Source organism: Thamnophis sirtalis, unplaced genomic scaffold (assembly GCF_051295495.1).
Source record: "Thamnophis sirtalis isolate CommonGarterSnake01/CBP01778 unplaced genomic scaffold, rThaSir2_p1.2 scaffold_3, whole genome shotgun sequence".
Classification (NCBI taxonomy): Eukaryota; Metazoa; Chordata; class Lepidosauria; order Squamata; family Natricidae; genus Thamnophis; species Thamnophis sirtalis.
Window position 1 is genome coordinate 84,808,851 of NW_028261383.1, and position 26,916 is coordinate 84,835,766.

General features: G+C 38.6%; 2 protein-coding genes across 2 annotated transcripts in view; one reads left to right on the forward strand and one right to left on the reverse strand.

Moving 5' to 3' along the window:
- ADAM19 (ADAM metallopeptidase domain 19) overlaps positions 1–7,718 on the forward strand; it is a 67,433-nt gene extending 59,715 nt beyond the window's left edge. The window contains exons 22-23 of the mRNA XM_087709395.1: positions 2,113–2,265; positions 4,535–7,718. Coding sequence (XP_087565521.1) covers positions 2,113–2,265; positions 4,535–4,588 — 207 coding nt within the window. The 3' untranslated portion in view covers positions 4,589–7,718. The remainder of the gene's footprint in view (positions 1–2,112; positions 2,266–4,534) is intronic.
- Positions 7,719–10,825: 3,107 nt separating this feature from the next.
- On the reverse strand, positions 10,826–26,915 carry NIPAL4 (NIPA like domain containing 4). The gene is made up of 6 exons (XM_014059569.2): positions 26,693–26,915; positions 17,656–17,904; positions 16,815–16,871; positions 15,711–15,801; positions 15,233–15,393; positions 10,826–14,438 (listed from the first exon to the last, which is right to left on the reverse strand). Exons 1-6 carry the CDS (start codon positions 26,736–26,738, stop codon positions 13,834–13,836), a joined length of 1,209 nt encoding a protein of 402 aa, XP_013915044.2. The 5' UTR covers positions 26,739–26,915; the 3' UTR covers positions 10,826–13,833.
- Between the last annotated feature and the right edge of the window lies 1 nt (position 26,916).

A 26,916-nucleotide genomic window follows, 5' to 3' on the forward strand; every position in this document is an offset into this window, starting at 1 on the left:
GGTCAGAACAGCGTCTAGAAACTTCCTCCAGCACATAATGATTCCCCTCCCAAATACCATGCCCCCCCTCCCCGTTTCAATGACAGCCGAAGCAGCAGCAAAGCAGAGGCTGATAGATGGGTTGATGCAGCAAGGGAATATAGTGGTTGAAGTGGTAATATACTGAAAGTAGTTCAGGATCCAGTATTACTATAAGACAAGTATTTATTTTGAGGAGAAAGGTTTTGCTTGTATATATCAGAATGAGAGAATTAAGCTTTAAAAAAAAAGATTCCCATCAATAAGTGACAAAGGACCTGCATTTTTGTATTTTGGTTGGATTACTGCCAAAGTTTAGTAGAGTAATATATTGGGGCCTGAGATCTGCAGAAAGGGGGAGTGATGAGCTCTTCACAGCCCAGATTTCTCTTACTCCCTTACCACTTCACTTCAAACAGATTGAAGTTGGTTGGCAAAACCAATAAGATTGAAATGACAGCACCCCCTTGTGTCTAATGAATTTCCCTTCCAATCTCTTCTCTGCATAGAACATTTCATTTCAGTGGCCTGATGGTGTAACAGGACTTCATTTTTAGCTTGGCATAATGTATAGTTGGTTTAAGAATCCTGGGTTCCAGATTTTTAACTTAGCCTTGTGGGTGAACCAAGCCATGTATCAATATTTTTTTTATATAGTTCCTACGCCCTAACAGGCTACAATTGTTCATTCCTTGAAACCAAAAGTGCCCAAAGTTTCCTGAATCTGATTGTGCAAATACATCATGGATGTATGGACATGACAATGATGATGTTTAGATTCGGAATCTGTTTGATCTAATTTATCTACAACAACTAGAGAGCCTGTCATGGGACTTCAGTGAAGAGACTGATGTAGCCTGAACAAAATGCTGTTATTGTACTTCATACTAACTTAGGTTTCTGCACTTTCTGCAATATCAGTTCCATATATAGCACATTGCACTAATCTGTACAACTAATTGCTAGAGAATGCACATAGAAATAGAGAGGCGGTACAATATAGGTAAATCCAGTGGTAAAAATGGGTCTTTTGGAGCAAAAGAACAATCTCCTTACCACAGATTCTGAAATCCCATCCCATACTTTTTCATGTTGATTCCAGACTCTGACTTCTGGTTTCTTATATGAGACTCAGCAACAGTTATGAGCCATGGGCGGACAGATAGCAATAGCACTTAGACTTATTCATAGTGCTTTACACTATGAAGCAGTTTACAGAGTCAGCATATTGCCCCCAACAGCCTGGCTGTTGATACACACAGACACACATAAACACACACACACACAGAGAGAGAGAGAGAGACCTGGGAGGGGGGGTATTCTTCTTTTAAATTGTAGTAGTAGTTGTTGTTTTTTCTTCCCCCCCCCCCCCCGCCCCCTTCAGCTCCTTTGTAAAGTTTCTGTGGGGTTTGGGGTTTATCAATTACCCACTATTAATGCAAAGTCTTTCCAGGTTTCAAGTTCAACTGGACAGAAGATTTTCTTCTTTATATTAATAAAATATCCAGTCCTCCCTTTAATTCTACCTCCTAAGCTAGATAAACAGTCCATTCTCTTTGGGCCTTAATGTTTTTAAATTGCCATCTTTTTTCCTCTTCTCTTTGTTTTACCACGCAGTTCCCAATTCCTCCATTTATGCTAGTTTATGTTTGAATTCTGTCCTAATCACAACTCCACTCTTATTCTATCAATGGGTTTTTAATATTCTCACCCGATCTTGTCACTTTGTCCAGCCATCGCTCCTGTTCTTGTGCTTAGCCTGGTTGCCTCCAACTTTATGCCAGACATTTTGCCATGTCTGCCTCCCCCATCGCCAGGTCATAGAGCTTGTCTCTGGCTTTCAAGGAACCAGTTTCTTCCCTCTTGGGCGTTTGAGACGCCACTCTTTTTTCACCTTCTCTCCAAGAAGGCTCTGGTCTAAAAGACAACCCCCCTCCCCCAATGGTTTGTCAGCCCTGGATTTCACGGGTCCCTCAGGAGCCTCTTTTCCAGTCTGTCTTGTTGCGGCGCTAACCGGAAGTCAAGTCGCTGCCCAAGAAATAAATATATAGTATCATATCATAAAAGCTGAAGAATTCTTACCTTTTTCCCTAGGATTCTTCCCGACTAAAACCACCTCAGAGAGCACTTCCAGCTAATCCAGTCCCTTCAAGCAACAGGACGGGGTTGTCTAAAGTGAATACAGGAACAGTACCACCCTATGGCACTTTAAGGAATACAGGAATACAGAATGCAGTCTTGGCAGAGGTGAGCTATCAAATGATAACAAGGATATATAAATAAAAGATAAAGGAGGAAAAATAACACTCGAGTTTGTGTGATATTTTTCCTGTTTTGAAATATTCAACTGGACACATGATATCAGGTTTTTTTTTCTTGTTTTTTGGGAAGGACAGAAAGGTAGGTTGATTTAAGAAATGAATAGTAAAGATATCCACATAATTGTAGCATGATATTTTCCAGGGGTAGAAAAGCCTAAAACTAAAATTCACCAAGAGATGAATTTTAAAATGACAGATGCAAAAACTTTGAGGCAATGAAATGTCACTGGAAAATTTTCAAGACTCCAGATAAGCCTTTGATAGGAGACTCTTTAGTCCTTGGATGTCACCCCCCAAAAAGGTCATCTGCCTCAATTGCCTTCCTGAAAAGAACCCTTTATTAAACCCTGCGTGAAAAGGTGAAACCAACCCAGGAATGGCTGGCAAGCAACAGAGTCACGGATCTCTCAGGAGAAGAGGTGTACTGGGATCCAGACAGTGGTAAATGCATCTCTGAAGAATCCCTAATGGTTCCCCTGGCTCTTAAAGAGGCAGTGGTTTGTCCCCTCTTCAAGTAGCCCTGCCTGAATCCAGTGAGTACTGGCAAATTTTGTCTGGTTTCCAATTCTTCTATTTAGAGAAGGTTGATGGAAACTGACCAGTTTACAGCTCCTGTATGCCAGAGTAATGTTGGTTGAATACAGGGGTGAAATTCAGCTGGTTCTGACAGGTTCTGGAGAATCAGTAGCGGATACTTTGAGTAGTACTTTGAGTAGTTTGGAGAACCAGCAAATATCACCTCTGGCTGCCCCCAGAGTGGGTGGGAATGGAGATTTTGCAGTATCCTTCCCCTGCAACATCCACCAAGTCACACACCACCTAGAACCAGTAGTAAAAAAAAAAATGAATTTCACCACTGGTTGAAGATATGAATATGTGTATACTTTGTATGCGGATAAAAGCAATGTTGTTGACTGGGAACTCATATGATTTGCAGTGAATGCCCAACTGATAAGAGTGAGGAGCAGGGATCTTAAAATTACTGTATCAAAGATCAAGGTAGTTACATTGGGGGAGGGGGAATTGAGTGAATTATTGCTTGAACGTATAACTCTATGGTCAGCAGTTAGTACTAGTAGGTACATTTGTGAACTTGGGTAGAAGTTTACTAAATAAGGGAAAAAGCAGAAATGCAAATCCTGACGGAAACCTAGTAGTAACAGATAGTCTAAGAGAATATTGTTAGAAGGGACCTTGGTGGTCTTCTAGTCCAGTGTTTTTCAACCTTTTTTGTGCAAAGGCACACTTTTTTCATGAAAAAAATCACGAGGCACACCACCATTAGAAGGTTCCACCACAAAAGCGCGTAGGACAAAATCGCGCTCGACAAAAGCGCGCTGTGACGTCATCACAGCGCGACGAAAAAGATCGAAAAAATGTAAAAATAAAGCTAAAACCTTCCCCTAACCCCCCCAAACCTAACCCTAAACCTAACCCTAACCCTAACTCTTAACCTAACCCTAAACCTAACCCTAAACCTAACCGTTAAAGTAACGAAAAACGGAACGGTAACCCTTATCCTAACCCTAACGCTAACGCTAACGCTCTAAAGCTAACCCTAACCCTTACCCTTACCCTAACCCTAACCCTAACCCTAACCCTTACCTTTATGTGAATCGGCTTGCTTTAATTTAATTTTTATTAATTTTTATTTGAATTTTTCGATCTTTTTCGTCGCGCTGTGATGACGTCAAAGGCGCGATTTTGTCGATCGCGCTTTTGTCGTCCGCGCTTTTGACGGGTCACGCCATTAGAAAATGTTAAAAAAATTTAACTCTGTGCCTATATTGACTATATATAAAGTAATTCTCTCACGGCACACCTTACACTATGTCACAGCACACTAGTGTGCCGCGGCACAGTGGTTGAAAAACACTGTTCTAGTCCAACACCTGCTAAGAACAACAGCATATTTTTATGGTTAGTGATCAGTGCAAACCTGAAGTAAAGTGGAGAAAGCATTTTAGATTGAGATGCAATGCATATTTAGTACCCATTCTATTTTATTGCATTCAGCAGAGCTACAGTGTGTAGATCAGGTCATAATTCACTTATGGAAAAAAGTGGCGTGACATTTAAAATGTTTGCACGTTGGATATATCCCTCTCCATGGTTTCATCTAAATGCAAATATATTTTCTAGTTTCTCCTAGCCGAGAAAAAAAACAAATACTAAAATTATTTTATCTTTTGTAGAATCGAGCCACAAGAAATCCTGGAGCTGCAAATATTCAAAAGTTTAGAAGCTGAAATTTGTCCTCTGGTTCTAAAATCTGCATCAATTCCATTTGGAATTTTCAAGAGCTTTGTTTCATTTTGTACAAGTCTCAGGCCTTAAGTAATTGAGGCCAATTTCAGAGCAACCTTTGGGAAAGGTTCTCTGTTTTGTGGCATGGACTGATGCAATTCTCTAGAAAAGGTCTAGAGATATCCCAGTACATACCAAGGACCTTTCTCCATTACATTTGTTTGTTTCAATTGGCATGCAGAAGGAAGCAGAGGACTTAATTACTCATGTAATTCATGGTTGCAACAATAGACAGATTGATTAATCAACATTGCATAATGGAATCAACATATCTATCTCTGAACTCTTTCTGGAACAAAATCTGAAGTCTTTGAAAGAAGAGAGAAATGTGATGCCCTAAGATCATCTCATGCTGGTGAGAGATCCTCCCAAGCTACTTTAGATCAAATAGAAGAGTTTCCCAATTTGAAGAATGTTGCTGTGTGTGCATTTAAGAGAAGAATTTTCTTTCCCTTTAAGGAACTTTCTTATATACTGTATATTCAATCTCTTATATTCTTCTATGGCGTCAGATTTCAGTCCAAAGTTTTTTCAGTCCACACTTTTCAGAATTTAGAAATTTTAGCAACGTAAGTGCAGTGAGTCCATATTTTGCCTTGAACTTCCACGATCTTCTGAGGCATACTCAGGTCTTTTTGCCTTGGAATTTTAACAAGTACTGGCCAATGTGCAAGGGTGTTTTTGTGATGGCAAATTTTTACCTTCAACCTTCAACTGGTCTTGACGCTGTTTCTTCTCAGCTGTTATTTGCTTCAGATGTCTTATGTATCTCTGAAATGCAACTTTGGGAAGGGATCGCTGAGCTTTCCTCAAGCGTTACATGAGGTAATTTCAATAGAAAGTGAAGAATGGAGAGATGCTTCTAATATGACACCCATCTCTATGCCAAAAGAAAACACGTTAAAGGAATTTCATAAACCTTTTATATGAAGAGGGAAGTGGGCTGTTTTAGAGGGACTAGAATAGAGGAGAAAATTACAAAAATTAGGTTGGATTTTATCATGCATGGGGTGGGGGCAAAAAAAATTTCTGGGTTTTTTTTTATAGGTGAGGTAGGGTAGGTTTTTAAACGTATTGTGCCTATTTTAGGTAACATTAGAGTTTATTTATTGTCTGGTCTTGAAACAATATTTTACGGTACAGTTGAAGAAGGTGCAAGAAAGAGACTTTTAAAAATTACTTTGCTCTGAGGGATGTAGCAAACCCTTGTCCCAATATCCCGTGGTGTGCTGAAGCTGGTTTGTGCTGGCTCATGAGAGCCAATTGTTACATTTTCTTGAATTTTGTGAGCTAGTGGAGACCAGAACTCTGAACTGCTGTGCCTACAGTACACACCAATCATCATTTGCCCACATATCAGTACCCATTTCTCACATACCAGGAGATGCTCATGGATTTTGCTGCATGGACTTTACCTTCATGAAGACAGAAAAAAGATGAGAGATTATTCAGGGTCCACACAGTGTTTTTGTCACTGCTGCCCCTCTCTGCTTAAGGTAGTTTTTAAAAAAAATGTATTTATCTTTCCTATATAGACTGGGCTTATTCACTTCAAACATTTGGAAATGTCCTTAATGTAACTAGTACTTTTTTATTCTTTCTAAATTGGCATTGGCATAAAGAATACAATAAATTTATAGTAAGAACAAAGTCATCTGATAAAGTACCACAGTAACCTTTATAACACCATTATAATGGGGAATTTCCTGATTAAAATGTAATGCAGAGCTATGTATAAGTGTCCCATTGATCAGTGTTTATTTAAAGGTTGTTATCTTACTCATCCCACATTCAAAGTTTTATAGGTTTCTCATTCCAATTCATCAGATGATACCTAATGATCCAGCTTAATTAGACATTCACCACAGTTCATGAAGCTCAAAATAGGTTTTTTTGATTCATGGTGCTAGTTGAGCAGTTGATAAAAGTCTATTGTTTGTCTAACTGTGCTCCACAAGTTGTCTTTGCACTTTAAGCAACCTTGAATTGTAGTGATAATCAATTGTAACACTGAGGCATAGCCGAGGCTTCACAAATGTTCTCAGGTTTTAAGTGGTGCTTCCTTTATCCTGTGGATATTTTTTTTTCCAGTTTGCTTAGCAATATGTTGGTGCTAAAGAAATGCTGTTTGGTTTCTGATGATGTAAAATCGCCATGGTTAGTCTATGTGATATATAGAGCCACAGTGCATATAATGTTAGTGTAGTACAACTCCAGTTGTAACTATAAGCATCTGAACTGTGACTATAATCCAATTACGCCATATGCTAGTTCAAGAGTCCATACAGAAATCTAAAATTATCTTCCTGAAAATATGATTTCAAATTGGGCATTAACTGCTTTTGAGTAATGCTGGCCTTATCAAATAGTATTTTAATTGCATACCTACATTGCCAGAGTACAAAGTAATATTGTATGTTTATGTTTCATACTGAATATGTAGCTACAAGAAGAGCAAATCTTTCCATGATCTTTCTATGATGCTCATTACTTCCTAGCAAAACTGAATAGTTATTTGTAATACGAATGAAGAGTTTTGTAGTCCCTTTATATTTAAATTCTTCTGAACGAAGTGTATTTGTAGAAATGTGTACAGAATAGGAAAGGTTGCAATTTTTGCTCAAAACAAAATAGGTTTTCTCAATACACACTTGAACATGTGCTAGAACAGGGGTGTCAAACTTGATTACATTGACGGCTGCATGAGGGTTGTGTTTGACCTCAAGGGCCCCTGTGGCGGCCTGAGCGCTTTACCAGTGAAAACCGGCTCCCAAACTCCGTTTTCACCTGTGACGGCATCCTGCAACCCTCTGCCAGCAAAAATTTAACTCGGGAGGGCCGTCCATAGCCCTCGCGAGCTCCGTTTTCTCTGGGAGAGGCACCGTGTGCTAGTCCTGCGCTGTTTCCAGAGCAGCCCCATGGGCCGGATCTAAGCACCCCACAGACTGAATTTGGCCCCTGGGCCTTGAGTTTGACACCCCTGTGCTAGAAAATAGTTTCATTCTATTGGACAAAGCTTGAAACTGTTAAAAGTATTCTGATCATAGGATTTAGTGGGAACTCTAAATCAACCTATTTTTCATGCCAGTTACAATCATTTATAGATTTCATGCCAAGTTTTTGGTAGAAAATTTGATCAAGTAAAAACTAAAAAACCCCACACACTTTTTAAAAAGCATTAAGTCCAGAGAGGAAACAAGCAACAGAGTTCTGCTTTAACCATGTGCCCTTTCTATCCTACAACCCACTTCCACATCTGCTTATCTGGTATGAATAATAATAGCAAGAGCATCACTTAATCCTCGCTAGTTTATCGATATGCTGAAAAAGTTGAGAAAAAGGAATCCAGGCATAAGCCACAAAGTAATATCCGAGCTGCAGTTCTCAGAACAGGTAAAGTGCTGAAAATGACTCCAAAGCTATCAGCATAATTTCACACTCAGAACAAACTGCTGTGTTTTGCTATAACCAAACTCTTGAACCAAACAACTATTTTGTTCCATGTTTGCAATAGCTGAAATGATCTTTTTAAAGCCAAAGTATTTTGTGCATTCCTAGTTGCCTGTTTCAAACTCACACCAATTTAGCAACTCTTTAACAATAGGAAAGTAGCTAGAAAGTGCAGCTATCATACAGTTATTCTTGGTCCTTTGAAGAGGATAGATAGATTTCCAATACAATCACTATAATGACATTCAAAATTATAGCTGCAGGAGTTGAAGCCTTGCTGTAGCCTTATCATGTCATGACTGCCCGTGGCACGACAAAACCGCGCTCGTCAAAATAGCGGTGATAAAATCGTGTCACTAAAGCCGCGACGTCATCACCGCCGCGACAACAGCGCGGCAACAGAAGGGCGCTTTAAAATGGCACCGCGGCAGAAAGCCGATTTCAATTAAGGTAAGGGTTAGGATTAGGTTTAGGGGGTTGTTTTAGGGTTAGGTTTAGGGTTAGGTTTAGGGTACTGAGTGCTTGGGAATGCACGGATTTGCCCTCCGCGATTATGTCATCGTGGTAGGGTCGCGTTTTTCCTTAGCGCTTCGAACGGCGCGAATTAGTCTTCGCGCTTATGTCTCCGCAGATAAGGGCTTCGCGGATTTGTGGTGGAACCATGACTGCCTTAATGAAATTCAAACATATCCTACATTCTCAGTCTTCCATAATTTGAAAATCTGTTTCCAAAACTTTGCAGAATCCTCTTGAAAATATTTTACTGAGGTAGGTGAAGACACAAAAAAAAATCAAATTCTTAATTTAGCACTGCTTTGAGTAAATGTGCACTTTTCTTCCACTAACCTTTATTTGGCCTATTTCATATTGCTTCAAGGTATCTGTATTTCCAAGAATATTTTACAGCGAAAAAATAATCTTTTCAATCAGATTGCTAGTTCTTAAAAGTTACTTCCTCATAAATTCTAAAATTGGCATCCTGCTCCCTTCTCACTGGTGCAGGAATACAATTATATCTTCTCCCTCTACCTCTTGGGCATTTCCTTGTGTGATAATGGGAGAGAGAAAAACTCTGCTCCTACAGTTACTGCATGATGGAAGGAATGTTGGTACATCTCATAACTATGTTCTAGAGCAGGGTTCCCCAACCCCCAGTCTGTGGATCTGCACTGGTCTGTAGCATGTCAGAAATTGAACAGCTGAAACAGGTAAAGACTCATACACGGGATACAGGCAGCACGCAAATCCATGACCCACCCAGTCCGCGGAAAAACCTCTCTCCACAGAAATGGTCCCTGGTGCTCAAAAGTTTGAGGGCCACTGTTCTAGAGGAGCCTTTTCAAATGCAGGAAATGGCAGTCTCAACTACAGTATATGCCTTAATACTAATAATACTTCACATAATTCTGTTTTTTCATATGCATGGCATAGATTGGGAGAAAAATGTTACATGTGGTTACAGCTCAATACAGATTGTACTTCTAAAATCCCATGGAGCTTATTTCCAAGCCCATTTACTAGAGCTGTGCAGTGCTTTGGATTCAAAGGCAAAAGGCAAAATCAGGATTCACCAAATTAAGGGAAGGAGGGAGAGGCAAAATAGAACATTTTCCAAACCATGCATTATCTGGAGATGATCATTGCTACATGATCACAGAAAAGATATATTTGACTAAATGAATTTCTATGTGCCCTTTTTGCCTTTATAACTGAAGTACCGTACAATCCTAGACTGCACGATAACAATGTCCACACAAAATATTTTGAAGAAGCATTTTTTTACCATGTCTCACCACTTTGTTTTGGAGTTTACAATATGATTTTTGTGTACCTTTACAAATTGTACACCTATACAAATACTTGAACAATGCAGTTTGTTGTGCCTTTTGCCTAGATACGCTGAATAAATTTTGTGATTGCTATTTGCATATGTATTTGTCATAAATTATTGTATATGGATTGATACTATTAAAGAGATAGGGGATACTATTCTTTAAACCAATTGTTCTCATTGCTGGAAAACAGTTTTCTTCAATTTGAATTCAATCCAGGAAACAATGTGGATTTACTTATATAGTTTCCTTGGACAAAATAATAGATGAATCCTGGTGAAACAGGCCACAGACCCACCTAATCAAGCATTTTGTATCACAGTGTGTGGCCAACTAGATCACAGGTATCAAACTCGCGGCATCTTGCTGTCACATGATGTTTCACAATGTTTTTCCCATTTGCGGAGCTGTAGTGGACGTGGCCTGCATGTGACACCCTAGATTAGGGAAACTCAAAAGTTTAGAGTAGAGAACAAGGCTAATTTTGGAAAAGATGTTAAGGGGCACTAGAAACTAGCAAATCAAACAGATTACCAGCTTTGGAAATTCAAAAAAACAATATGTTCTTCCACACGAAATAAATGAGTTGTGCTAACAGTCTTATGAATGAAACAAGAACAAATTTCAGTCATTTATAAAGCCATTTGCAAAACTCGATTATACAATTATCTAATTGTAAAATACATTCTTTGGCAACAAATATCTCCAAAGTTTTACAAGATTTGCTCGACAGAGTTTTATTTTTTTGTAGTTTTGGAAAATGTAGTATCTGTGAAACAAACCATTATAATGAAAGCCAAAGCAGAGTGGCTGGGTTTATACATACTAAACAAAATGTACATTATGGCTTAGCATAAGGAATAGATACAAAAAGCTGTTTTCTGATGCCAGCAGATCATTACATCTAACCATCCAGAAAGCTTCAAATATATCATCTTTCCATCCCCAAAGTCAATGTAGAACCTTAATTTTGAAAACTTTATTATTTTTTATAGTACCTACACTATATTGCCAAAAGTATTCACTCACCTGCCTTTACTCGTATATGAACTTACTATAAGTGTCATTCCATTCCTAATCCATAGGGTTCAATATGATGTCGGTCCACCCTTTGCAGCTATAACAGCTTCAACTCTTCTGGGAAGGCTGTCAACAAGGTTTAGGAGTGTGTTTATGGGAGTTTTTTACCATTCTTCCAGAAGCGCATTTGTAAGGTCACACACTGATGTTGGACAAGTTTACGTAGCCTACCACTTCGTGGTTGAGTTGCCATCATTCCCAAACACTTCCACGTTCTTACAATACAGCTGATAGTTGACTATGGAATATTTAGGAGCGAGGAAATTTCACGACTGGATTTGTTGCACAGGTGGCATCCTATCACAGTTCCACGCTAGAATTCACTGAGCTCCTGAGAGCGACCCATTCTTTCACAAATGTTTGTAAAATAAGGTCTGCATGCCTAGGTACTTGAGTTTATACACCTGTGGCCATGGAAGTGATTGGAACACCTGATTCTGATTATTTGGATGTGTGAGCGAATATTTTTGGCAATATAGTGTATCTACTTACCTACCTATTCAACCATCTACCCATCAATCCAAAGGTTCAAAAACCAAGAAACAACATTTGCACTGGAAATAAAGTAGCAAATACAAGTATAGAAGAGAATGGCTATTTATATGAAGTGAAACTGCAAATAGGGGAAATTTGGGAGGGGGGGGTCAGATTTTTTTATTGCATTTTTATTACTATTTTTGTAATTAAGGCGATGAACATACCTAGTACAGGAAGTCCTTCATTTATCACAGTTGAGCTCAAAATTTCCACTTCCAAGCAAGACAATTTTTAAGCGAGTTGCCCTATTTTACGACCTTTCTTGTCACAATTGTTAAGTGAATCGTTGCAGTTATTAAGTTAGTAACAGTTGTTAAATCAATCTGGCTTCCCTAATGACTTTGGTCATCAGAAGATCGCCAATGATGATCACATGACCAGGGGGGTTACTGCAACAGTCGTAACTGTGAAAAATGGTCGTAGCTCATTTTTTTCAGTGCCATTGTAACTGGTCACTAAGCAAGTGGTTGTAAGTTGAGGATTACCTGCACTCCTTCCTTCTCCTATTTTGCCCACAACAATCTGAGGTGAGTTGGACTAAGAGAGTAACTGGCCCAAAGCCACCCTTTCAAATCCAGGATCCAGGAAACAGAAGGGAAACCCATTGCAAGGCATCTTTGTGCTACACTGTTACAAAAAAATATAAACAATCTTACAAAAAAAATGTTCAGAGAAAACTCTTGGTTTAGCACATCCAACCATCCCATGAACTATACATAGATGGAACTCCTCCAATAAACCCTACGATGGTATTCCTTGTAAAACTTGCATGTGATCCCTGCAGTTGTATCTATTACATTACGAAATAGTCTTCTTTTATAAATGAGAACTACATTCTGCTGTTGACCAATAGCAAACTACAAAGAACTATATATGAGGGATTCTTGGGGCTTTCTGAGCTTGCTTGATTTCTTGCAGATGTTTCATTACCCTAACTAGATAATATCATCAGTAGCATTGATGACGTTACCTAGTTAGGTTAATGAAATGTCTGCAAGAAAACAAGCAAGCTCAGCACCAAGAACCTCATTTCAACCCTGAGCTACAAATATTCTCCTTTATTGGAACTACGTATGAGCTTGCTTTGTCTGCTTTTCTGACTTTACAATAATCAGAATAGGATGATTAATTTAGAAGCACAGAGACAAGACTCAAAGCAGCCTGAAATATTTATCCAGAAGCTTTTTGTAATGAACCATACCTTCAAACTTAACAAAGTTAAGTTTGTTAATTTTGCACTTGATACAACAAATAAATAGTTAGCTCAAACAGTCTTGTCCTATGTGAATCTTCACAAGCACAGACAATTGTAACACTTTAGATTAGAACATCTTGGTCATCCAGGCTAAAAAGACTTTCATTAACCAGTAAAATAGCATAAATTGGATGGCTAGTGATAATTATCATAGGCAGTTAAGCCTCTAACCCATTCACTTGTTATAACTAATGAAATCTTATTAACTTTTGACAGTTTTGATCCCAGTTTACACTTTCTGTGATGATAACCGAGTTCTAAATTGTAGAAACTACTCCATTCCTCCAAAATATCAGCAAAATATAATTTTGTATGGAGACAAGAACAAAGCATTATCACAATTAAATTATAATATTTATGGAAAATGAAAGATAACTGCTGCTGTATCGGAACATCTAATAGTATCAGTAAAATTAATTAAAATAGGGAAAGCACCAAAGTATATTAAAATCCAATATACAAGAAAAGGACTGTAGGGCAATTTTTTGAGACTGAATTATTTAAAAATAAGTTCATGACTGAAAGTTCTGAATGTCTTGGCCAACATTACAACATTACAACATTCTGGAGGGAACTGTAGCTATTTATTTTACCATATTTTCAAAAATGACTTGGGTATTCCAAGCTGGAAAAAATAGAATGCTTTCTTTTGAAGCTTCAAATTCTTCACACACTTCAATGAATACAACTTTTTCTCGTGAAGATAGGGGAAGAGTGAGAAAGATCTGGAAGAAACAATGCCAGTTGACCGTAGAACATTTCTTCCAAAGGCAGAGGAAATATGTCCATGTTTGACGCAAATACAATCACCACTGCTATTGATTCTAGAGTGTGCAAAATCTAGTGCCTTTGCCGAGGATGAAAAGAGGAGAAGCACGATGCAGAAATGTGGAGGTAGCAAGCTGTGTTGAAGTTGGTTGCTGTTTTCAAAAGGCACATATGGTGATGCTTCATTTAAATTCTTCCAGATGCATGCATGTTTTTATACTGTTTGGCCCCATTACTCTAACAAATAGAAATATTAAATTAGGTTTCAACTGAAGATCATGAATACTTTGGGTTTGTTCTGATCCTTGGTGTCTGGATTATCCAGCTCTATTAAAGTGTTATTGTCATCCTTAATTGCTGGTGGCTCCTTAGAAGTCTGGAGTGCTTGTGGCAGATTCTTCAAACTGACATCCATATCCTTGAAAGCGTGGAGTAAAAAGACTCCTAAAATAATGGTAAGAAATCCACATACTGTCCCGATAATGTCTTTTACCGACATGGTGACCCACTCTTTAAAGAGGATAACTGAAGTTGTGATGACAATAGTGGTGAAGAGCACATAGTAAATGGAAAACACCATAGAGGTATTGAAGATGTCCAGAGCTTTATTGAGGTAGTTGATCTGAGTAGCAATAGAAGCCACTAACGTGAAGACAAGAATCCAGGTCAATGGGTTTTGTAGAACAGGCAGGTGAGTGAAAAAACTCTTGATAGCAATGCCCAGCCCTTTAACAGAAGAGACGGAGAAAGCCCCAATCACAGAACAAATGGAGAGGTAGATGAGAATATTGGTCTTGCCATAACGTGGTGCTAGGAAACAAATCAGAACTAAGCTGATAACCAAGAGGATGCTGGCATAAACCAGAAAACCTGGAAGAAATTAAAAAACAAAAACAATATGACAAATCGTGACATTTTTATATAAGACAGAATGCAATGCTTAGCACAAGCATTGGCCAGTATAATAAATGGATGGGTAGAACAACACAGCACTGCATTGTTTTTAGGAATTTAAATACATCAGTCAGTTTATTGTAAGGAATGGGCATCCTCTTACACATGCAAGAACAAGATTTAAGTCTACAGAAGAACAAAGTTTTTAAGGACACAAGCCTATGGCCCCGGAAAACATGGAGGCTAGGAGAAACCTAGGAGACAGATGTGAAAATCCTGTCTTTCAGGCTGCAAACCACTAGAATTGGTAGATTACTGAAATATTCCAATTATTGAATTTAGGGCTACTTTACAACTTTGCATACAGCTCTTAAGGATAAGATTCAGTGAAAGGCAGGCATTCATGCTCTGTATACCTATCTTCTCTGAAAGGCTGAACATCAAAAGCTGTTTCCCTGTATCTCATCTCGAAGACCAAATTTTATTTGAAATTTATATCCATTCAAAATGAAATGTAAAAAAAAAATTGACAACTGGACATAAGAGTTTCATGACAGATGCTCTTCCTTGGGAAAGAGAAACAAGACAATTGGCACAACCCATGGGATGCCACTGAACCCAAATGTGTACAAAATCATGGAAGAAACACCCTTGTGCAAAACACTTTTACAATTATGATATCATTGCCCCAGGAAACTGGTTGAGCTATGATAACATTCCAACTAAACACAATACCTTCATTCCTTTGCTACCTTATTTCATAAGCTTACCTGGTTCCTTCAGTTTTGAAAGCAATTCCCCCAAAGTGGTGATTTCCTCTTCTTCTGGAGCATGTATCACAAGAATGGTACTACCCACAATGCTCAGCATACAGCCAAGTTTGCCTAGCAAGTTCAGCCGTTCTCCAAGGAAATAAGAGGACAAAATGGCACTGGGTACAACAGACAAATGCAGAAATACAGTCTTAGTCTTCCTGTTACACTTGGAAATTACTGATAACAAACATAAATCTCTTACAAATCTGTATTTTTATTAATTGACGTAAATTAAACACACCGAAACACAAAACTAATAGGCAAGTTCAATTTTGAGAGGGGAAAAAAAAGCGCAGGACTTAAGTACATATCTAGCTATTGGTATATTAGCACAAGATTAGAAATCTCTTTTTTACTGGCAAGCCAGAGCACATTATTAACACCTAGGCCTAGAATAAATGTAGGAGAAAAGAGCACAATAAAAGGAAGTCACCTTATAAGCACACTAAGTGCCCCGAGTGGTGTAACAATTGTTGCAGCTGCAAAGGCATATGCGGCAAAGTTGGCGGCCTCTCCTCCACCCACTGAGCAAATAGCCACCAGGGGAAAAAAGAAGTGGGGAAAAAAACAGGTGAATTACAAGTATTACTACCGATATTTAGCTTCTCATTGGCCAGCAACCAGTATTTCAATAATGACTGATAAAATTTGCTTTAAAACAGCAACCAGGATTGCCAGGTATGTGGTTGCTAAGCCATGTGGTCACGTGACATCTCCGTTATAATCAAATCATTTAGCGATCTAAATTCCGATCCCAATTGTGGTGGTGAGTCAAGGATTATCTGCACAACAGCCTTTGTAAGACACTTAGCTTCCAACAAAATGTCCCCCAAGTTTTCCAATAGATCAAGATCCAAGTCCAGTTTGCCAGTATCTCTTTGTAAGTAAGAAAAGGAATCCAAACGATTGAGCAAATGATGCTATATTCAAATTGCAATGCAATAATCAATGACTCAAGACAGAGATCCGGTATAGCAGAACTAGAAAAATATTGTGTAGTGTGTTCAGAATATGTTTTGGTATGTACATTTTGGGGGGACTGAAGTTGCCTGCAAATATTTACAATACAATAGCAAAGTTGGAAGGGACCTTGGAGGTCTTCTAGTCCAACCCCCTGCCTCCCAGCCCATCAAATTTCCTGCATCCCAGCCCATCAAAGCTCACATCACTATAAATTTGTCAGTTGCTGAAGGTACTACAAGGCATATTGCTGGCTCTGACCAGCAAATGTCTCTTCTGAAAACTGAATCATTTAAATTCCTGAACATTCCTATGTTATGGTGATAAGATCTGAAAGAATAATTTCCACAGGCTTCTCCGTGCAAAGAGGCCTTTAAGCACAAAAAAGATCTTTAAGGTATTCAAACATAAACTCCTTCAAGTACAAAAAGGCGGAAAAACGTCATAGAAACAACTTCTGTATAACTGTAGCATGTGAAATAATATTTACGGCCCAGGGAAACACAGTAGGTAATCATCAAGGTTAAATATTTGATCAGATACTAACCCAGGCTTGGCTAAATATAATCATACTTACTGGTTATCAAACCTGCCCACCACAGCCAGTCTCTTAGATAGCCATGACCTCCATCTCCTGGGGAAATAAAAAGGACATATTTAGAGGAGCATTTTGTAAAAACCTTTCATATGAAATCAAATCAATTTCAAACAAAACTTTACAGTACTTAAACATAAAAAAGAGAAAGAAACAACAGCTTGGATTGAAAAAACAACAACTGGCCTCAAACCACAACATACATACGTATGTTCAAAGACTCTTAAATGTCTTTCAAGAAAGAGAAGTAAATAGTACCTGAACTGGCCCTTAAAATCCCTCCCACACACACACCCCTTTTGCGAGGATGGACTGAACTCCCCTGGCTTAACATTTCTGAAATTAGCTGCCATAACCTTATGCTCTGATGTGAACATTTTATCATAAGTCAGAGTGTACATTGTTACAGACTTGTTTTTCAACATTTTCTCCAGAAACATATTACGCTAGAAAAAGTATTGCTATTCTACAAACAGGACTGTATTATTAATCTACTTGGACTTGTGCTGTGAATACTGACTCTAAATTTTCAGGTTGTGTATTTAAAATGGCAAAATATAGGATGAATTCAATGTGATATCTGAAGAGGTCTCCAGAGGCCAGAAGGTATTAATTACTTCTTCAACCTGGAACCTGACTGCTGTGTTTTCTAACAACCATTATTCCCAGTCAGCATATCCTTGATTATACTGGCTCTGAATTTTTGTGAGAGTTGAATTCCAAATATGGCAATGCTTAGGGAATGCTGGCTTAAATGCCACTAGAGTTCTTTTCTAGAAAAACATATTTTTCTGTCCCCTCTCATAAGTCAAAAAATCCATACCGGCCCTGGTGCCTCCTTTCTCCACCAGTCGACGCAGTCCTTTCTTCTTGAGGATGACACTGGTGCCAATGAGAAAACTTGAAAAGATGGCCAAGCCCAAGCCAATGTAAAAGCCATATTTGTCTTCAACTTGTATCATCCAGTTGGAGCTTAAATTAAGATTTATATGAGGTGAAACTGGAAAACTGACATTCTTAATGATTTGACAAACAGCATGATGATTCAGGCAAGCCAGAGTGATCAGAGAGCCTAAGCAAGACAAGGAAATGTGGGGGAGAAGAGAAGATTAGAAATTAAGACATTAATAATTAGCAGCCCACATGTCTTTAATTTTGCATGCAACCTCCTAGATTGTTATTGCTAGGAATCTTTCTTTCTTTGTTTGGATTCTTGCACCACAAGTAGCATTTCATTACTTCTTAGAAAAACTATGAGATTAAAAATATACATTCTAAATCCATGCAAGAAGAAGAATTGAGAAATAAGGCATTCAGATGCCTTAAAACACAACCTTAGACTAACCAACAATCTGGGAGGTACTGTATTCTTCTTGGACTACAAATATTTTCAAGTTTTATTTCAGTCTTGAAATTCAGCTTAGATGAGACCATGTATTTGGAAACCTACTGCTTCTTGTTTTTTTAATTACATATTTCTAAGACTATGACATTATTGCTGTAAACCAGAGGTGGGTTGCTCCCGGTTCAACCTGGATTGGGTAAACTGGTAGTAGTGGTGGCGGGAGGCTCCACCCATTTGCCTGGATACTTCTGCACATGTGCAGAAGCATCACACATGAGTGTGTGCATGAGCAAGAGAAACCGGTAGCTCCGGGATTTGCAACCCATCTCTGCTGTAAACCATTGTCCTTCCAATGCATGTTCTCATATTTGGCCTTGCTCTGCAATAAATTAGTATTTGTAAATGGCCTTTGACCATTTCTACTCTTTAAAAGGATCCCTGATTGTAAGATGATCTACAGGAACCTTCAATTCCTACACATCAATTTAGTACATACTCAATTAACTGTTCCAGTGTTTCCCCAAGAAAAGCTTGTGTCCATTTTATTAGGTGAAAATAATTAGACAATAATATTTTATCACAAGTTCTGAGATGTCTCTCTATGGTAGGAATGTCAAATTCGATTTTATTGAAGGCCACATCAGTGTTGTGTTTGACCTTGCGGGGGGGGGCATGGCTGGGATGGGAGGGAGTGGCCCTCTACCAGTGAAAATGGAACTCGCGGGGGATGTGTGTGGCCTCCCAGAGCCCAGTTTTCAGCTTAGACAGTCGCTTGCAGCCCCCTGCCAGCAAAAAGAGAGCTCAGGGACACACGGACACACACAAACACACACACACACGTCTGTTTTCGCTGGCAGAGGCACCACAGCCAGTCCTTTGCTGTTTCCAGGGTGACCCCACGGGCTAGATCTAAGCATCCCAAGGGATGCATCTGGCCCATAGGCCTTGAATTGGACACCCCTGCTCTATTGTTTATGCTAAGTTGGAGTGCTGTGGTTATCAGAAAATACAGGAGGGGGGGGGGTTTGAAGGTTTTTCACAGATCCTCATCAGCTGCGTTTGAAGTAAAGTATTCAATGTGGATGTGGACTTGTGGAAATTTAATTGGGGAAGCAATTAAACATTATCTAGCAGTGGTGAAAGTAATGTTTATGCATGTTGAGTATAACTATTTTAAATCATTAATTTTATTACAGGTATACTTATGTTTCAAGAGCTAAATATTTCTTCTCAACTATCCCATCTTCAAAGCAGCCTGAGAAACAGCAACTTCTCTGAAATCAGCTGCATATGAATTTATATAGAGAATGAAGGTGAATTTTCTAAACTTTCCCAGGGTACAATATGTTTTGAGTCTTACCCCTTTCTCTTCAGGTCACCTGTAAGTATGAATGTGTATAATCTAGAATAACAAAATAGCTATGTTTTCTTCTTTGATATAATCCACATTGTAATTCTGGTACTCAACCAAAACTTCAGCTGGAATTTTAGCCACAATAAAGAAAAATTAATTGAGAAAGATGAAACTGCTGAGGATTGTTTTTAGCATGTAAACATCAAATGACAAAATGTGTCTGTTATAAGAAAAGGATGAGAATCCCTACAGATCATCATTAAGGGAATATTTCAAAAGAACAAAGTATTTGTCTGCAAAATAAATTCAACAAATTCCATTTTAAGAAAAATGGAATTAATTTTAATTAATATATCCCATTGTATTACATCTTATTTCAACCAGCTTGCTTCTGACATTTTCTAATAACCATACACTTGCTTATTTTGTAGAAAGTGAGACCTTGTTACATTCACATCTCATCTTTCCTATAAAGTCTTCTTTGGTTCCAAAGACACCACCACTTTCTGAGAGACTGGTCCACTAATGGACTTAATGATTCCAGGCCTAGTCCAACTATCTAGAACTTTGTATAAAGAGGCATAAATATAATTAGAAAATTAACAAATACAGACCTATTGTGAAATAAAGAATTGATTTTTGCTAATACTAAAATACTGTGTTTTAGACATCTGTATTATTATTATTATTTAACAAGGACGAAATAAGAAAAAGCACATTTTTAGTTAGGGCACTACAGAATACTATGATATAGTCAAACATAGCTTCCTTAGAGAAGTTGAAAAAGGAAGCAAAATGACTAACACTGTTATCAGAGCTATCAAAGAACAAATGAAGCACATCACAGAAATATTTATTTATTTTAAATTTTTTATTTAAATTAAAAAAGAGAGATTTAGCTGTAATCACCTTTGAGACATAAAAATCGAAACAGTGAACTGATTACTATATGGCCAGGTCTGGAAATATAGAACTAATACAGTACATGATAACGAAGAAGTATTTAGGACACCAGTACTATTTCTAAAATCCTACTTCGATCCCTTTTCTGTCACTTCATTTTCTTTACAACACACAAAGTTTCAGATTTGATGGGATAATATTCTTGAGAACTCCCCTTAAAAATTAACTAATTGAGCCAAAGCCATACTGTAATTTAAACAAAAGTATCTGAAAAAGAGAAGAACGTAAGTTTTTGGAAACAGAATTATAGCACACTCATTGTCTCTCAAGAGAAAGAAAATTTTGCATCACTAAACATATATCTTAATTTATGAAACAGAAAATGATAGATGCTATAATTCAATATTGAGTAGGGGAACTGAAAAAGTTTCTAGGTTTCAAACAAATCATGTTTATCAAAAACATCAAAAGTGTTTTGTGAATGTTCATGTTTAATACATTTATTATACCTTCAGATGTAGACAATTGGTATCTGTAATTTTGTTAAAAAATTAACCCTTTTTTATTTCAGACGTGGCACTTAATCCACTAAAGTCTGCATTAAGCTGCAAGCACAAACTTCTAAATTAGTTGGAATAAGCAATTCAGAAAAATTGGAAAAACAAGAAAAGAAATTAAGCTGATTCATTAAGGCAGCCAAAACTTTAATGCTACTTTTTAAAGCAGCCAAAGCATTTCTTCTGAATGAATGTCAAAGCCTAGCCTGCCCAGCCCTATTCTGTAGTTCCTATCTCACACAGTTGGGGAATAGATACATGTTTCAAAGGCAGAAGCCTGTCCACAGTTTTGAAATGCCTCATTCTTTGTACATACCCCAGTAATTGCCTAGGCCCAGAGCTTCCTGCTCTAAGTGAATGTAGGAGTGCCATCATTATACTGTGCCTTATCTATCACTGCCAAAACTATGGATCCGTGTCTAACTTAAGACAGCTGCTTCTGAACTGTCAGAAACAAAGACTGAGGCAAATTGTTTTTTATAATTGTCACATGTTAGGACTGTCTCCTCCCTCCAACAATTTGCCTTCATTTATAAGCAATCATAAAGTGTTTCTCATAAGAAGTGATGCACATTCTTAATGTTAATTAATGTTCTTAATGAAGAAGTGAAATGTAGCGGGTGAACAAAATCAAGGAAGGTTAATAGTTTTACCAAAGCTTTCCAAGGGCACCTTCAGGGGCAAATGATTTTTCCTCCCAATCCAGCTATATAATGAGTGGATTTTGTCCTCAGACAATATAGCTTTTTCTGTCTCCTTACCCATCACAGCCCTCTTCCCAGCCATTCAAGGTATTTGTGAACATCTTTAAATCCCTTCCAGCCATGGGTCCAAGTTACCATGGGCCCAGGTTACCCTGTCTTGTCCCAGTTACATTGGCCCATCCCACCCAAACAGGCAGGGCTGCTAAAGAACTTTGATTGACAGGGTCCAGGAAGAGGTCCTTTTCTTTTATTGCTCCAATCCATTCTTCCCCTTCAGGTGAGGTTGACTCCTACTTTTATGGTATTCCAGAACAGCATTAAAATCTGGGTCTTCCCCACAGAAGAAAAGATAGTAACAAAATTTTAGAATGCGCAGAAATGAATAAACTAACATTTGAAATTAAAGAAAAAGAAGACACTGAATATTTTGAGGTATGGGATCTATCGATGGCTAAATAGGAGAAACAGAAGTTAGCTCTTTGAAAATTACAAGAGAAAGATTAATTTTATTATTAGGGTTGTTTACTGTAACTTATTAATTTTTTATTAATATTGATTAATATTAACAATTAATATATATTAATATTAGGAGGGGAAAGCACTGTTATTATGAGATTACTATTAGAGAATACCGTTATGATGATGAATTGTAATCAGACAACACACTGTTTATATGGATTTTGAACATGTTGCTCTTTTTATTTATATTAATAAAAAAAATCTTAAACAAATCTGGGTCTTCCAATTGGCATGGGTGCCGAAAAGTAATATGCAACTCTGGGGTTAGTTCATGGCTTAAGGCAGTGATGGCGAACCTATGACACGTGTGTCAGTGCTGACACGCGTAGCCATTTGGGGTGACACGCACAGGATTTCATGCGATTCATCCTCGGCTCCTGCACGGCCGCCGAGGATGAAAGAATCTGTGCTGGAGGAACGGGGGGGGGACGTGTGATCTCCCCCGCCCACACTCACTTACTGTATCGCCGCCGCCCCTTTCTGAGCACAGGGGCTGCTGGTAAGGCGTGCGTGCCGTGCGCACACACATCATCAGCGCGGTGAGGGAGGACCTGCAGGAGAGGAGCGCGGGAACAGTGCGCGCCTCTCTCCAGTCAGGCCGGCACAGAGAGTCTACTCCTGGGTCTGTTGGTTACGACCGCACCACAGCAGGGAACAGCGGAGTGCCAACGGGAACTGTGAGCGCCATTAGCAGCAACTATTGGGGTGCCATGGACTTGTAATTGCCCACAATAACTGAGATAAGTGAGGGGGAGGTTGTGTTAGCTTGTTAGGCTAGTTAACCCCTAATTGGCTATCTATAATTCTATCTGCTGTCACTGGCCCACTGATGGAGCACCCAAAAAATAAAAAACAAAGGTTAAGTAAAGGGAGTGGTAGTGGCAGTGGCCGACCCTTTCAAGAGACATGGAGCGAGATGTATGGCATTATAGAAAAAAATGGCAGATCATTTTGCGTTCTATGTACTGAAACGGTAGTAAGCAGAACGTGGAATATAAATAGACACTAATCATTCCCAGCTCTTGGAAATAAGTGAGGATGAAAGGAGGGGATACATTTCCAGGAAGCTACACCTTTATAAGAGCCAATCTAACTCCATCCTTAAATTTATGAAAGGCTCTACAAATTTAAACTCTGCAAGTTTGAGCATTGCTCACTCCATAGCTCAGCATGCAAAAGCGCTTAACAAAGAAGTTACTAAGCAGGTATGTTAAATAATTTGTTTTTGGTTTATTAAATACAATTATATATTGCAATTATACATTTTTGTAGTTTAAACTATAAATTGCGCAAAATTATGTTTTTGTCAAAGTGACACGCAACGCGAGTTATGCTCAATTTTTTGCCGATTTTTGACACACCACGCCAAAAAGGTTGCCCATCACTGGCTTAAGGCATTCCCTCCATCTTTTTAATTCCGTCTTTTAACTGCTTTTTTAACTTTGTTAATTTTATTTTTTGTATGGATTGTATGGATTTTATGGATTTTAAAAAATCTGTAAATCCCCCACAGTCACTTCATTAGTGAAATGGGTGATGTATAAATTTGGTTAATAAATGTATAAATTCCTGAATGTCATGGACATTTTGGAATTGCATATTCAGAAATTGAAGTGAAACCGGGCACCAAGAGAAATTGACAGAGCTCCTTTGAAACAAGTCAGGAAGTGTCTTTTTGTTTGAACCAGACAAACCTGGATCAAAACCACCTTCTTAAAAATAAATAATTCCATTTGTTCTTTCATTTGCTTTTTTTTGGGGGGGGGGGTGTTCCTTGTTTGAGTTTTAATAGAGAAGTAGTATGCATTGAATGGATATGTTCACAAATCAGAAACTGAAGAATAAAATTGAAAGAACCATTATAGAAAAAAAATATTAGCAGCTCTCTATTTATCAATTTGCTAAAACTGTTTAAATACAAAAGAAGAGATAATGACCAAATATACTGAGGGAACAGGAAATTCAAATCTGTCTTTTGTCAAATGAAACAGAAAAAAAGAAAATTGCTGCTAAATTATATCAACAGCAATGCAAATATAGTATTGGTGGTGTTTAGACCCTGGCACTGTGCCTAATACAGGACAGTCTTTGTGAGCCTGAAAACAAAAAGAGAATTATTATTAGTTCTGAAGCTACAATGCCCTAATGTCATGCAATAGCTAGCCCTTTCCTTCTTCTGCGATAGCTACCCTCAAAAGCAAATAATCAGAAAGAAAGAGGCTGAAAATGGAGAGTGTTAACTCATACATTAAGACAGCTTCTGCTGCACTTTTTGGTAAGAAATGAAGTTCAAAGCCCTCTGAATAGCTAGGAATTGAATGTTAGGCCTAGTCTATGTAGGCAGCAGAAAGAAGTGGTAATAAAGCAGAAAGCATATTAAAGAAGCAAAATTTATTTCAAACTTTTAAAAAAGAATGCCTTATGGAGATTCTCAGGATCCAGGTCATGGTTGTCCCAAAGGAAGAAGAAATAATTTTGAATATTCCTTTGTTAGAATCAGGAAAAGGCAACTTTTCAAATCTGAGTCCGTTTGTCTCAGATTTAAGGTTTGTTTTGTAGAGGCAATTAGGTATCCCAATTTATTATGGGATATTTTAGCAATTCATATACATATATACTATATATACTATATACATATATACTATTTATTTACAGGTGCAACTTGCCTTTCTTCTAAATTTTTGCAGCCTATGCTAGAGAATCTCATAATGAACCCACACAAACCTGTCAACCATGGGAAATTTTAACTAGACACATGTAATAAGACAGGGGTGGGTTGCTCACAGCGTTATTGCTGCATGTGCTGTTCAATGTAAATTGTTCTTCGCACATGCGCAGAACAATTTACAGTGAACCGCACATGTGCAGTCACTAAAATTCAAAATGGCGATGGCCAAGCGGCAGCAAGGGAACCAGTTTGGGGGTGTGGCAGACGTGGATCGCTGCCGGTTTTGCGATCCAGGCCCGAATTCCACTACCGGTTCAGCCGAACTGGGCCAAACAGGCAGCAACCCGCCTCTGATGTCAATAAAAACAACAATATATAGTACTGGGAAAGACTAGCAATGTCGACTGACTCTGACAAGTGGATTTAGTTTGTGGAAACAAGGCTCAACTTTGCTCCTGCAAGAATAAATTAAATCTACATTGGTAATTTAACAACAGAGTGGCAAGATTTATGTATGATCAACAGTATAAATACCTCTTAATATGCAAATTGGAAAACATTATTGCTCTGAAGAAGTGATTACACATCAATCTGTAGAATTAGCAGATTGCTTTCCTGGCTAAGGTTTCTAATAACTCTTTCAGGATCCACTGCCTGAAGAATCTTCTTCCAAAACACAGACCCAATCCTTTCCTTAGCAAAATATAGAACAAACTCTATAAAAGAAGCTGAAAAGCTGAGCAGGAGTCTGGGAGGATATTAGGCAATCACACCCATGCTCCTTTCACCTCCATTTCTTATAAGGTTTGGTTTTCTGATTTCACAAACTTTGTAGGCTTAGGACAAACAGGAGTGGCTTGATGGGGCTGATTTGTTCCTTATATACTCAAGATCTTTGCTTCCTCTATTTGATCGTCCCCCAGTTGTATCACAGAAAGATGACCCACATTCCACTAGTTTGAGTTCCAGTTTTGTCTTGAGAGTTACTCATGAATGCCAAAGAGAATGTTTTCAAAAGCAGTTTGGAAACGACCCTCTTCCCATGAACCATACCACAATCTTGGGTCTTGTGTGGTTTCACCATGCATTAAATAAAAATACATGGCTGAATTTTTAGTCCCAAATCAGTAAGTATCCCGGTGCAAACTGTTTTGCAGTTGAATGAAAAATTAATTAGGAAAGTGGTTAAGTTCATTTAGAAAAACCAACTTGCCTCAGCTAATCTGTCTCCCTTTTGATCCAGCAATGATATCACTCTTAGCAGATTAATTTTAAAAAGTATAGACCTCAACTCTCAGAATTCTGCTTGGGAAGGTGAAGTCCCCATCTCTTAAAAGGCACTAAGGTTGAGAAATAATGAATTATAAGTATGCTTCATTCTTGTTACATTTTGTAGGAGGAAAGGGAGACCGAGGATTAAGAGTTGACTAGAAACTTCTGGAAGCCAAGAAAAGGGGTAGGTTCAGACCTCTTTCCACAGGAGAAAGAGCTGTGCCAAAGAGGAGGCAATGAGGGCCAAGTGGGGGGAAAGAGCTGGGATGGAGACCTTATGCATTTTCTGATCAATTTTTTTTAGAAACCAGTCTTCTTGCATCTCTCTCCCAGGGACGACAGGTAGAGTCAGGTTCGTTGCGAAGGAGGGGGGTGGGTGGGTGAGGAAGGTTTCTCCCTAAATCGTTCCTTAGAATTCAAGGAATTTGGAGGGGAGGAAAGGTTTTCCATGAACCTGAGCAATGCAAGGGGGCAGGAAAGGGAGCCTCCCCAAAAGCCAATGGGGGAACGGGGACCGGAGACGAGCGCGCTCACTCACCGCTGACACAGCTCCTGTTCACCCACAGCGGCTCCGGGACCTCCATGCGCGCTTCGGGGTGAGAAGAATCAGCACATCCTAAAAGGCAGCCCCGAAGGAGACGTGGTAGGGAGGAAATGTTGAGACGGGGCGAGATGCGCGCCTGGTGCCCCCCCTAGTTCGCTTGGCTTCGCTGCCGCCTCCCTCTTTCACTGTTAGCTCCCTTCGGTCGTCCGCTTCGGAAG